The sequence below is a fragment of the Tursiops truncatus genome, chromosome 1 (genome assembly GCF_011762595.2).
Source record: "Tursiops truncatus isolate mTurTru1 chromosome 1, mTurTru1.mat.Y, whole genome shotgun sequence".
In the NCBI taxonomy this organism is placed as follows: Eukaryota; Metazoa; Chordata; class Mammalia; order Artiodactyla; family Delphinidae; genus Tursiops; species Tursiops truncatus.
Window position 1 is genome coordinate 88,474,704 of NC_047034.1, and position 13,677 is coordinate 88,488,380.

General features: G+C 36.4%; 1 protein-coding gene across 3 annotated transcripts in view; it reads right to left on the reverse strand.

Moving 5' to 3' along the window:
* GPSM2 (G protein signaling modulator 2) overlaps nucleotides 1-13,677 on the reverse strand; it is a 62,836-nt gene that overhangs the window by 42,180 nt on the left and 6,979 nt on the right. Inside the window, exon 2 of one of the 3 annotated variants that reach the window (XM_019919694.2) lies at nucleotides 7,141-7,212. In XM_019919694.2, coding sequence (XP_019775253.1) covers nucleotides 7,141-7,196 — 56 coding nt within the window. In that variant the 5' untranslated portion in view covers nucleotides 7,197-7,212. Of the gene's footprint in view, nucleotides 1-4,894; nucleotides 5,089-7,140; nucleotides 7,444-13,677 lie in introns of those variants that run through there. The other 2 variants (XM_019919692.2, XM_019919696.3) reach the window with 2 other exon arrangements.

Here is a 13,677-nt window from a genome sequence, read left to right on the forward strand (position 1 = left end):
TTCCCTGGTGGCACAGTGGTTGGGGGTCCGCCTGCCGACGCAGGGGACATGGGTTCGTGCCCCGGTCCGGGGAGATCCCACATGCCGCGGAGCCGCTGGGCCCGTGAGCCATGGCCACTGAGCCTGCGCGTCCGGAGCCTGTGCTCCACAACAGGAGAGGCCACGGCAGTGACAGGCCCACATACCCCAAAAAAAAAAAAAAAAAAAAAAAAAGCCCCCAAGTAATTCCAATGTACAAGGCAGGTTGAGTATCACTGCTTTAACAGGAAATGAGTTAAACCACCACTCACCCTAAACTCATTCAAATATGATTACACTTTGTATTTTTAGTAGCAGGTCAATTAATATGTTTCTTCAGGTGCTGTCTTTTAGTCTATAAAACTTCAAGTTTCCTTAGAGTCATAAATTAAAATGGAATTGTAAAAGTGGAAGATGAACCAGGTGAAGCTAAATGAAAAGTCTGGACTAAGATTAATAGAGCCAATTAACAAAGGTTCAGAGCAGACTTCTGGCTCAGAATAAGCAGATGAAAGCAGTCATCTCTGACAGGTAATTTTTAAGTTTTACACCCAGGTATCTTTTTCTAATAATTCAGGTGATTTAGCCAAAGGCTACTGTTTGTTCACAGTTAGATTAGTGACTTCACCCTCACTTTATGGGTCAAAGTAAAATAACGCAAGTTAACCTCTTTTTAACATTTTGCTTCAACATTAGACTAGGGGGCGGGGGTGGGGGGAGAGCTAAAGCACGTGGAAATATAAATCAGTTTACTGGAAACCTTAAACTGCTGTATTTATTTTTCTTTATAGGTCATTTCAAATTTAAAAAGCCTATTTTTGTCTTTCACAAGTGACAACTGCCATTTGGAACTGTATTTTTGAAGATGAAAGAGTTAAAAAAAAAGATTTTTTTTGTTTAAGGTTTTATGAGGTTACTGGTGTATTGCATGTGTGAAGAGAAATGAGTCAGCAAAAGATTAATATGTAAAAATGTGGTTTTATTTTCACTAGATAAAGTACCTGAACTACTTGCCTCTATTTGTCTAAATACTAAAACCACTGAACTCCTAAGAATTATCATAGGGAAAAAAATTGGGAAAGATATTTTTACATATAAAATACATTGCTTTCTTTCTATTAACAAATTTTAATTTAAGCATGATACCAGTTATGGAAAAAAATTATATATTGAGCAATTTCACTGCTAGGAATTTATCTTAAAGCTACACGTACACAAATTCAAAAGGATATATGTAAAAGGATGGTCACAGCAGCAAAAAACTACCAACAATTTAAATGCCCATCACTAGAGTATTGTTTAAAAAAAATTACATGCCACCATACAATGGAATACTAATGATGGCACATGATTTCACCGAGGGAGAGGTAGAGAAATAGTCACACCAGAACCATCAGTTCAGGATGATTAGGTTGCTGGCCAGGAAATCAGAGATAAGGCTATTGATGAAACAAAATTATTTTTAAGGCAGGACAAAAAAAATTAACATAAAATTTTCTTTGCCATTTGAGCCATTACCATCTCCCCTTTAGTGTGCATTGTGCACCTGCATTATACATTAACTAGATCCCCTTAGAAGACACAGGAATGCCATCTTGCCAAAAAAAAAAAAAAAGCAATTCCTCCTGGAGCCAGCAGGTAACTCATTAAAGACACAACATTCCTTTCTCAATCCTGTAAAGGTCACAATAATCCACTACTCACCTTGCTGGACTATGTAAACTGTCAACATGTTACTTTGATGTAAAACCCTTTGTCTCAAAAACTTTTATGACTGTGTATTAACCTCTCAAAGACAGAACAGTCCTTAAAACTTTCTGAAAGACTGTCTCCCAGGTTATAATCCTCAGTCAGGTTGGCACAAATAAAATTTTCCCTTTCTTTCTAAGATTAACTATTGATTAATTTTTTTGTCAGCACTATTCATATGTAAAAACTGGAAGTTAATAACAGTATATCCATATAAAACACAGAAGCATGTTCTTCAAATAAATATCTTCACCACAAATATTTGACCTTCTGGACTTAAACTTATACAACATTACAATGAAACCATCAATCCAAATAATGTTGCCGCTAACAAAAGTTAGCTATAAGGCTGAATGGTATCATAAGAGCTACAAATTTTTAAAAAGGTACTTTACATAATTCTCACTGGAAACAGTGATAGCCACCTGGAACCCTGCTGGCTACACAGCTGTCCTTAAAGTGCATGAGGTGAGACTGCCCTACAGGAGAACCTACCTTAGAAAAGTCATTTCAGTAACGAATGCCCAAAATAAAGCTCAAAACTCTCTAGCTTATTAGAGTTTATTTTGACATATATTTTGGCTGTGGTATATTTTATTGGAAAATAAGTCAATATTCTGGCAAAATCTCCAACACCTCAAATATACCTAATTGCAAAACAGCCAACGCAGGTTGGTTTATAAATTTTTTAAAAGATCATTAAATAGTAACAGAGAAAGTAATTTCATATCCTGTCTCTATGAGAGAATAGAATTACTTCATTTGTTTATCAGTTGGGTTGAAAACAAAGAACATACCCAGAGTAGAAGACAAACCAGGAAAACAGCTCTCCATTAAAATACATCCCACATACAAAGTTTCTTTTATTCTTCCTAATGGCCTATTTAATTATATAATCAAAAAAGTACATTTCTAATAACTATAAAGACAATATTACTATCCTTGACTGAAATGTTTTCATTTTTGTTAACAGACTGAACATTATAGCTTTAATTCCTCATCTTCTGCACAAACACGTCATTTCAATTTATTTTAATTTTTGTATTTTATTATTTTTTACTTTTCTTCTACAACTCGATTTGTTTTTTTACCTCCTTATTTTCGGTTTCTTGTGTTTATAGTATTCAATGAAAGCAAAAGAGGATTAAAATCTTGACGCTACAACATTTAAAAGAATTTAATAACCGATTTTGTCCAAATCTGACTCTCCCTTCTAAGGGCTTACATACTAATTAAGAATAAATGATGGGATTCAGGACTTAAGATCAAAGCAAGAGTGCCCTGCACCTTCTCCATTGTGCTGTCTTCTGTGGCAGTCCACTCTCTCATTACAGCCCTTAGCTCCACCTTCTATGTGTTCTACTTGGGCGTGGATCTTTTCCATTACCAGTCCTAGCCCCCATAAACAATTTTCATCCATCCAATTTACCACATATATCTAATTATTCCAGTTTACTTTATAAAAGGGAAAGTGCAAAACCATCTTGATTTAAATTTAAATTTTGATTGGTAACTTAGTTTTAAAGTGATTCTAACTATATATTATATCAAATTTAATTCTCAAAATGATGCTCTGAGATGGGTATTATTACAGAAGCGGAAACTGATGCTCAGTGACCTGCTTAAGATCATACAATGACAAATCTGAGAAGTGAAATCCTGTCTTTGTCTCCAAATCCAGTGTTCTTTCCACCACTCCACATTACCTCAAACTATTCTTCAGAAAGAATATTATTAATAACTATATTTATCTATCAAAATTGAAGAATTCAACACCAAAACTGTATTCCTTTACAACTTATGTGCAATAATCTAATTTTCACATTAAAGTACTGAAATGTTTGTTATTCACAGTAACAAGTATGAAAAAGGACATTTCTCAAAGAAATATAAAACTAGAGAAACTAGTATGATGAACCTGATACATCCATCTTTCTACATCAACAATTACCAATATATGATACATTATCAATATATATTTCATCTTTACTTCCACCCTCACTCTACAACTTCAGATTCTTTTGAAGTATATTCCAGAATGCATATAATTTCATTAGTAAATATTTTAGTATGTAACTCTAAAAGATAAGGAGCCATTTTCAAAAATTATAATCCATGGTGGCACAGTGGTTAGGAATCTGCTTGCCAATGCAGGGGACATGGGTTCAATCTCTGGTCTGGGAAGATCCCACATGCCACAGAGAAACTAAGCCCGTGTGCCACAACTACTGAGCCTGCACTCTAGAGCCCGCAAGCCACAACTACTGAGCCTGCGTGCCACAACTACTGAAGCCCATGCGTCTAGAGCCTGTGCTTCGCAACAAGAAGCCACTGCAATGAGAAGCCCGGGCACTGCAACGAAGAGTAGCCCCCACTCGCCGCAACTACAGAAAGCCCGCGTGCAGCAACGAAGGCCCAACGCAGTCAAAAAATAAATAATAAATAAAATTTTAAAAATATATAATCACAGTACTATTATCATTTCTAAAAAAATTAACGATAGTTATTTAAAATCAATTGCACACTTTTTAAAAGTTTAGAAACAAATCCCATTTTACTATCAGTTTCCATTTCTCTCTGCCTCCACAAATAAGTTGTAAACTATTTCATAAAGCATTCTGATATCTCTCAAGAGGTTTCTTAGTGTCTGAAGAATTATTCCACTTTAAAATTACAAACTTATTGTGCCACAGAAGCTCCTCCAGAGATAGATGAGGACCTCCTCAATGAAAGAACCAGATGGATAAAACTTTACATGCTAAGTGTTTTCCACAGCAAAAAAATAACCTATATTGGGCCATAACTCCTAACACAAGGGATACAAACTATTACCTGCAGTTATACAATAATCCAGTCAGTGTACAGAATGCTGATCTTACAGCACTGATGAAACCAGAGATTTGTTTGGTATAGTCTTACTACAAGCAGTTGAGTCTTAAATTTCTTTTGGTGAAGTCCTATATCAATGTATAACCATGTTTGACCTATGCTATATCATGAAAAAAGGATGAATCTAAGACCTTCTTATAGGCAGAAGTACAATCCGCTCCTGCTTATCTATTATTGTTACAGTATTAAGAAGTAAACCACTCTTAAAAACGTTTAGCAAGACAGATAAACATCTTACCAGGTTCATCTGATGGTTATGTCCAGTGAAGTTCAATGGACAATTCCATCAAATGTGGACTACAAGCCAGACCACAGGCTAGGCATCATGGCTGCCCTAAGGGAGCTAAATGGTCAAAGAAGCGGTGGCGGGGACTTCCCTGGTGGTCCAGTGATTAAAACTCTGCACTTCCACTGCAGGGGGCGCGGGTTCTATCCATGGTCACGGGAACTGAGATCTCACATGGCACACGGTGCAGCCAAAAAATAAAAATTAAAAAAAAAAGAAAGAAAAGAAGGGAGTGGCAGGGAGGAAGAGACAAACATATAAACAGATACACTGAATTTTAATACAGTTGGTGCTAAGAAAGAGATATGCACACGATATGTGAGGGCATATAGCCAAACTATGGAGTTTAGAAATTGTTTCTAAGAGGAGCATATTTCTGAACTGAATCTTAGATATTGAGTAGAATTAGCTAAACCAAGAAAGTGGAAAGGGCATTCAAGTCATAGGGTGTAGCATGAGCAAAGGCACTGAGTCATGCACAGGGAACCAGAGCTCAAAGTGCAAGGTGAGGACTGGAAGGAAGTAAGGGTGAAGGAATAGGTAGAGGCCAGGCAATGGAAGCTCCTTTGTACTATATTAAGTGTGGCTCTGCCCTACAGGTGACTAGGAGCCACCAAACGGATTAAAGCACAGGTTGCATGTTTATAGACAGAGCCCTCTAGAGGCAAATTTAAAAGACAGATTCCAAGAGGAGAGAATGGAGAAGGCAGGGAGTCTGGAGGGAAGACGATTTAGTTCACTGCTACACTGAACTGTAGCGGTGGTGGGGAGGATCCAGATGCATGGATAAATCTGAGCAACATTTAGGAGGTAAAACTGGCAAGACTTCACAGTGGATACAGAGGTTCCTGGAACTATGCCCCACAGGGTAGAGCGAGAGCATTTCTATTAAAAGCTGATTTTAATTATGGTGAATGTCTTCCATTTTCTTTTATTTGAAAATTTTAAATTTTTAATAGAAATGCTCTCAGCTTACCTATATAAACTTCCTTGGCACCATGCCCTAACATGGACCATCTGCTCCAAAGCAAAGGACAGTAAATCTCCTCACTATTTCCTATGCATGTGTTAAGACATCCAAAATTTGGTATCAAACATCTTCACTCATTAGGGATTTGAATACTATTCAAAGCCATAAGTTCTGACGTTTTTATATATTATTCAATATTTAACTTATAATAGTTTTGATAAGGAATCTATTCATGTCTAATCACCTTACTAACAACTGTCTTCCATTCTAATATTTGTTTGTCTTTATTTTAGTTTAGTACAATGACCAGAACTTCCAAAATAAATGTTAAATAATGATGATGCAGATATTCTTGCTTTCTTCCTAAATGTATCAGAAATGTCATTAATATTTTACCACTAATTTTTTTTTTTCTGGCCACGTTGGGTCTTCATTGTTGCTCACGGGCTTTCTCTAGTTGCGGCAAGCAGGGGCTACTCTTCGTTGCAGTGCACGGGCTTCTCACTGCAATGGCTTCTCTTGTTGTGAGGCATGGGCTCTAGGTGTGCAGGCTTCAGTGGTTGTGGCACACAGGCTCAGTAGTTGTGGCGCACAGGCTCAGTAGTTGTGGCGCACAGGCTCAGTAGTTGTGGCGCACGGGCTTAGTTGCTCCACGGCATGTGGGATCTTCCCAGACCAGGGCTTGAATCCATGTCCCCTGCATTGGCAGGTGGATTCTTAACCACTGTGCCACCAGGGAAGCCCCCAGTTTTACCACTAAATATTAAACTATTAGTTTATCATGTTTAGAAAGTACCCACCCATTCCAACATTAATACCCATTTTTTAAAACTCATTTATAAAAGATCACTAAAAATTTTAACAGAAAAATCAGGTCATTCAGCCAACCACACTACAAAATCCATCCTCTGCCCTCAGAGATTCAGAAATATTTCATTTTTATATTTGCATTATATAAAGAGCAACAAAGTTTAAAGTAACTATTCATAAACTCTTCCTCAGAACATTAATAAACTATAGTAAATAATTGGTCTCTACTACCATTTTCCTATAGAAAGGATATAAAAACTTGTAACAACCACAACAAAAAGAAAACACTGCTTAAAGGAGATTCTAACTATGGCTAGTATATTTTTAGTACTTTCAAATTTAAATTTGAAATGATCAGAGTTAAATACACGTTTAAATAAGTATTAAAAATTACCCGCTAAGAAAGCAGTAGTCTTACCTGTAACGAACATGAAAAGAATGGTCTTCCCTCATGCTTATCAGATTTTCCTCCATCGAGTCATATTATAAGCTGGGTATAATAAGAAATTATATTATTTTGTACCAATCCAGTTCTACAATGTAGAGTTGTTGCAGAACATTGTCCGGTTAGTATATTAATGAGTTGATGTTAATACATCCTAAGCTCCTGCTTCTTCTTTATTAATAATGAAAGGAGGTCAATGTCAGACAGCTTAAAGGTTCAAAATGTGTCCCAAATCCTTGTGTCTCTGGCCCTTTCAGCAGCACTTCAGCAACATTTCTGCAAAAGGAATACAAGATGTTTTGCTTGAAGTCGTATTTGCAAAGAATAACCTAATGTACTTCCAAGCTGTATATAATCACACAGGTAACTTCACAGACTGTTGTCATGTCAATTACGGGAGAAAAACAGCAGAGGGCTTAATTGTCAGAGGGCTTCTAAATAAGGATGTGAGTATATGATATTTATTTGAGACCTGTACTTTAATTTTTTAAATTGGTTTGAAATAAATAATTTTATGTAATATTTTCTATTACAAACATAGAAGAATATGTATGATATTAGTATCTTAAAATTATGATACTTCAAGATTTTAAAAACTGCTATTAACAAGTAAAATGAAATTTCAGTAATTCATTTGAACAAGTCAATTCTAAACTCTGTAAACATATTTCTTCAAAGAAGATGTTTGTGCTGATAATAATATTACACTGATATTCATTTGTTCTCAATGCACATCCTATTTAAAATCTTTGAGGATTTTTAAATGTTTTCACTGAGTAAGTACAAAAGAAATTTAGGAAATATGTGTATGGTAGAATGACACAATAGCACCCACTTTAAGATAAAGAACATTAGCAATGCCTTTGAAGTCTCCCGGGTGCCGCAACCTAACCCATCTAAGGTGATCTCTAAACTGAATTGTGTTCATTATTTCCTTGCTTCTCTTTATAACTTTGCCACAACTGTCTGTATAGGTTTAAATTATATATTGTTTAGTTTTGTATGGTTTTGTTCAACATTATGTTTCTGAGATTCACCTCGCTTGTTGTTGTACATAGCTACAATCTGCATGTTTTATTGCTGTATCACATTCCATTGTATACCAAATGTATTTTTCATTCTGCTTTTGCTGGGCATTTGGCTTGTAGTTTTTCAGATTTTGTTTTGCTACTATTAAAAGTTTTGCTATGTACATTGAAACTAGTAACTCAAATTACTGGTTAAACAAGACAGCAGATAAACTAAAGAGATGTACTAGAAGAATATCTGCAGAGTTTACCCAGACATACACAAATAGATAGAGATGAAAAATACTAAAAATACTAAAGAGCAGTTCAGAGAAAAGGAAGACAAAAATGAAAGGCTCTAACAGAGGTCTAACTAGAGTATCAAAAAGAAAAATAGAAAAAGGAGCAAAGGCAAAATCTTCAGTGATAAACACTGAGAGTTTTTCAGAATCAAAGACAGGCATTAATTAGCAGATTGAAGAAGCACACTAAGTCCTAAGCAGGACAAATCAAAATGAATCAATATCCAGATATACCACAGAGAAACAACAGACCATCATATATAAACTATAACCTCTACAGAAGTGGTTGTGGGACCCCCCTGCTGCCCTCCCGGACCCCACGAGTGGTCACAGGTCCCCACGACTGCCTGCCCGAACTCCAAGAGTGGTTGCAAGCCGCCTCCGCTGCCATCGCGTGCTCCAGGGGCATGCCTGAGCCGCCACCGCCACCACCAAGGACCCCAGGACAGGGCATCTGCCACCGCATGGGCACACCCTCTATCAACGGGATGACAACCAGCACATGCTGAGGAAAGAGGCGACAGACATCCATACTAAAACAGCCCGCGCACCAAATATATTAAATGCACACAAGCAACACAGAGACAACCCCACGTATAAACAGCCCTTCGAGACTGCAGTAGGTACCTCTTTCTCCTAAACTCACAGAGTAAGAGAAATATAAGCAAAATGAAGAAGCAGAGGAACCACTCCCAGTTAAAAGACCAAGAGCATTCCCCTGAAAGAAAATGAAGCAGACCTCTTCAGTCTAACAGACATCAATTTCGAAATGGAGCTAATGAAAATACTGAAGGAATTAAGAAAGGCTATCAACAGAAATGCAGAGTATTGTAAAACGGAACTAGAAACTATAAAGAAGAACCAAGAAAAATTAGAAAACTCATTTGCAGAGATGAAAACTAAGCTAAAAGCAATGAAGAGTAGATTGAATGATGCAGAAGAATGAATAAGTGACCTGGAAGATAAAATAATGGAAATCACCCAATCAGGACAGCAGACAGAAAGTCAAATGAAAAAAAAAAAAAGAAAGCAATATGAGAGACCTATGGGATAATATAAAGCATGCCAACCTACACATTAATAGGGATGCCAGAAGAGGAAGAAAGAGAAAAGAAGATTGAAAATGTATTTGAAGAAACTACGGTTGAAAACTTTCCAAACCTAGGGCTTCCCTGGTGGCGCAGTGGTTGAGAGTCTGCCTGCTAATGCAGGGAACACGGGTTCAAGCCCTGGTCTGGGAGGATCCCACATGCTGCGGGGCAACTGGGCCCGGGAGCCACAACTACTGAGCCTGCACGTCTGGAGCCTGTGCTCCGCAGCAAGAGAGGCCGCAATAGTGAGAGACCCGCGCACCGCAATGAAGAGTGGCCCCCGCTTGCCACAACTAGGGAAAGCCCTCACACAGAAACGAAGACCCAACACAGCAAAAATAAATAAATACATTACTAAAACTCCTACCCCCAACATTTAAAAAAAAAAAAACTTTCCAAACCTAAAGAAGGAAACAGATATCCAGTTACAGGGAGCACAGAGGGTTCCAAGCAAGATAAACCCAAATAGACCTACACCAAGACATATTATAATAAAAATTGCAAAAGTTAAGAATAAAGAGAGGATTCTAAAGGCAGCAGAGATAAACAGTTAATTACAAAGGAACCCCCATAAGGCTATCAGCTAATTTCTCCACAGAAGCACTGCAGGCCAGAAGGGAGTGGCAAGATATATTTAAAGTCCTAAAAGGGAAAAATCTGCAACCTAGGATACTCTACCCAACAAGATTATCATTTAGAATAGAAGGAGAGATAAAGAACTTCTCAGACAAGCAAAAATAAAAGAATACAGCAATACTAAACCTAAACTAAAGGCAATATTAAAAGGTCTTCTCTAAATAGAAAAGAAGTAAGAATCTATAGGAAAGAGAAAATCACAATTGGAAAATAAATCACTTAAATAAGCCAGTACACAGATTAAAAAAAAAAAAATCAAAAAATTTTCTGTGAAAGTGATGATAACCACAATGAGCAGCAAAAGGATGAACATGAAGATGTGAAAGAGGACATCAAAATCATAAAATGTGGGGGAGGAGAGTAAGAAAATGTAGATTTTTTTTCCCCTAGAATGTGTTTGAGCCTATATGACTACCAGTCTAAGGCAAGTAGATATAGGAAGGGGTTAACATACTTGAAAAACAGGGTAACCACAAATCAAAAACATACAACAGCTTCACAAAAACCAAAAAGAAGTGAACATAAGTATAATACAAAAGAAAATCACCAAAACACAAAAGGAAAAAGAAAAATAAAGGGACAAAGAAGAAATATAAAATCAACAGGAAAACAAGGTTTAAAATGGCAATAAATACATATCTATCAATAATTACCTTAAATGTCAATGGACTAAATGCTCCAATCAAAAGACACAGAGTGGCAGACTGGATTAAAAAAACAAGAGTGTACAATGTGCTGCCTACAAGAGACCCACTTTAGGGCAAAGGACACTTATAGATTGAAAGTGAGGGAATGGAAAAGATATTTCATGCAAATGGAAATAACAAGAAAGTGGGGGTCGCAATACTTACATCAGACAAAATAGACTTTAAAACAAAGGCCATAAAGAAAGATAAAGAAGGACTCTATATAATGATAAAAGATCAATACAAGAAGAGGATTTTACACTTGTCAACATATATGCACCTAATATAGGAGCACCCAAATACATAAAGCAAATACTAACAGACATAAAGGGAGAAATCGATAGGAATACAATAATAGTAGGAGACTTTAACACCCCACTCACATCAACAGACAGATCTTCCAGACAGAGAATCAATAAGGCAACAGAGATACTCAATGATACAACAGCACAGTTAGACTTAATTGATAATTTCAGGATATTACATCCAAAAAAACTTGAATACACATTCTTTTCAAGTGCACATGGAACATACTCTAGGAGTGACCACATAGTGGGCACAAAAAAAACCCTCAACAAATTTAAGAGTATAGAAATTATCTCAAGCATCTTTTCTGACCACAATGGCATGAAATTAGAAATCAACCACAGAAAAGGAAATGAGAAGAAAAAGATTACATGGAGACTAAACACATGCTACTAAAAAACCAATGGGTCAACAATGGAATCAAAGAGGAAAGTAAACTATAATCTTTAAGGTAACAGTTAAAAGAGACAAATAAGGTAAAATTAAGATATATGTGCTTATATAAATAAAATTTATTTATTCATTCATTCATTCATTCATTCCTGGAATCCAGCATTATAAACAACCTCATAGGTCAGTTAGTCCAACATATTACTACAACTACAACACTCCCAGAAAGGTTACAAGGCAGCTAATCCTAATTTTGAATAGTCCTTTTAGACAGTTGTTCCATACTTTGAGCAATCTTTCCATTTCTACCCATTTCTCCCTTCCGATGCCATCCAATAGAGCCTAATTCCTCTTCCACATCCTTTTAAGTATTTCAGCTATAACATAAATTAGACTCTAGATAATACACTCCTGCTGCTTTGTTAATTAAGTATAGTTAGAGAGAGGTTAGTATGGAACAGAGCAGGAGGAGGAAGGTGGAAAGGATTAGCCTTGGGAACACTGACAAGCTTCCTAGAGGAAATGAGGTTTTCATATTAATACCAGTTTGGCACATAAGAAATACAAAATATCATTCCTCTTATCCTCTCTCTTGGCCAACAAAGGAAGCAGTGTCTTAAGAAAAGATGAAAAGGTAGGTAGCAGTTATTAATCCAACAAATCTTCTCTTTTCCTTTTGTTCAGAATTCCACTGTACCTTTTTACCTTAATAAAAAACATTAAGGGAATTAGTGTAGATATTCATAGCAATAGCTCCAAAGTGCATCTAAATTACACAACAGCTACACTGTCAATTAAACTGTCTTCCACTACCACTTTGAGGTCTAGGTTGTTATTTATACTACAGGGCAGAAGGTGAGGTATTAGAATTAACTTAACTTAGAATTAAGTTAAATTATAATTTAACTGAAATATTTTTCCAGCCATGAGATCATAGTGAAATCCCCAAATTCACCAATCATTAAAAAAATGTTAACTTCATACTTATTAAAATGTAAGCATTTAATTAACAAATGTACATAAATGGAGCTGCAAAATACCTTACTTGATTAAGACTGCATATAGAACCACTAAAAAATTTTTTTAAATAAGCAAGAAAACAGAGAATACAATTCACCATTTTACCAAAGACAATTTATAATATGGCTTTACTATCTTCAAAGGAAGAGTATCCCCCCCCCCCGCAAAAGTCACTCTTAAATTTCAATCTCCATAACAATTAGGTAGCATTTCTTTTCTTTTTTAATAAATGTATTTATTTTTCGCTGTGTTGGGTCTTCGTCACTGGGTCTTCGTTGCTGCGTGCAGGCTTTCTCTAGTTGCAGAGAGTGGGGGCTACTCTTCGTTGTGGTGCGCAGGCTTCTCATTTCAGGGACTTCTCTTGCTGTAAAGCACAGGCTCTAGGCACGTGGGCTTCAGTAGTTGCAGCATGTGGGCTCAACAGTTATGGCTTGTGGGCTCTAGAGGGCAGACTCAGTGATGCATGGGCTTAGTTGCTCTGTGGCATGTGGGATCTTCCCGGACCAGGAATCGAACCTGTGTCCCCTGCATTGGCAGGTGGATTCTTAACCACTGTGCCACCAGGGAAGTCCCAAACAAGCAATTCTTGATTCAATGATTCATGTTGCAAAAACTCTCTAACTAATTTACTAATGTGTTCATTAATGCTCCACATGGAGCTAACAAACCCACTTCATATTTAACATATAGTTTACATATTACTAGATAACACTGATAAAATTTACAACAAATATTAAATTATTTTTAATATTTTAAAATAATTAACATAATAAAATTTAATGACAGGACCAGGAAATGGAATGGAAATTATAGGTTTGAAAGAATATTAAGAAGCTATCAAGTTTAACTTTCAACCTCCATTAAGACTTACAACTAATAATTTTCAAGAAACACATATGCCCTTAATAGCACCTCCCAGGTTTTAACAAACAATGCTCCAAAAACCTCACTGCTAACAAAATTGTTAGCTCACAGCATCTTTTGGTCTAACCACAGATAAAGAGAAAGCAATAATTATTTTCCATTTTCCATATTTTCCATCGATACTTTACTCGATTAGCAGTAAAGTATC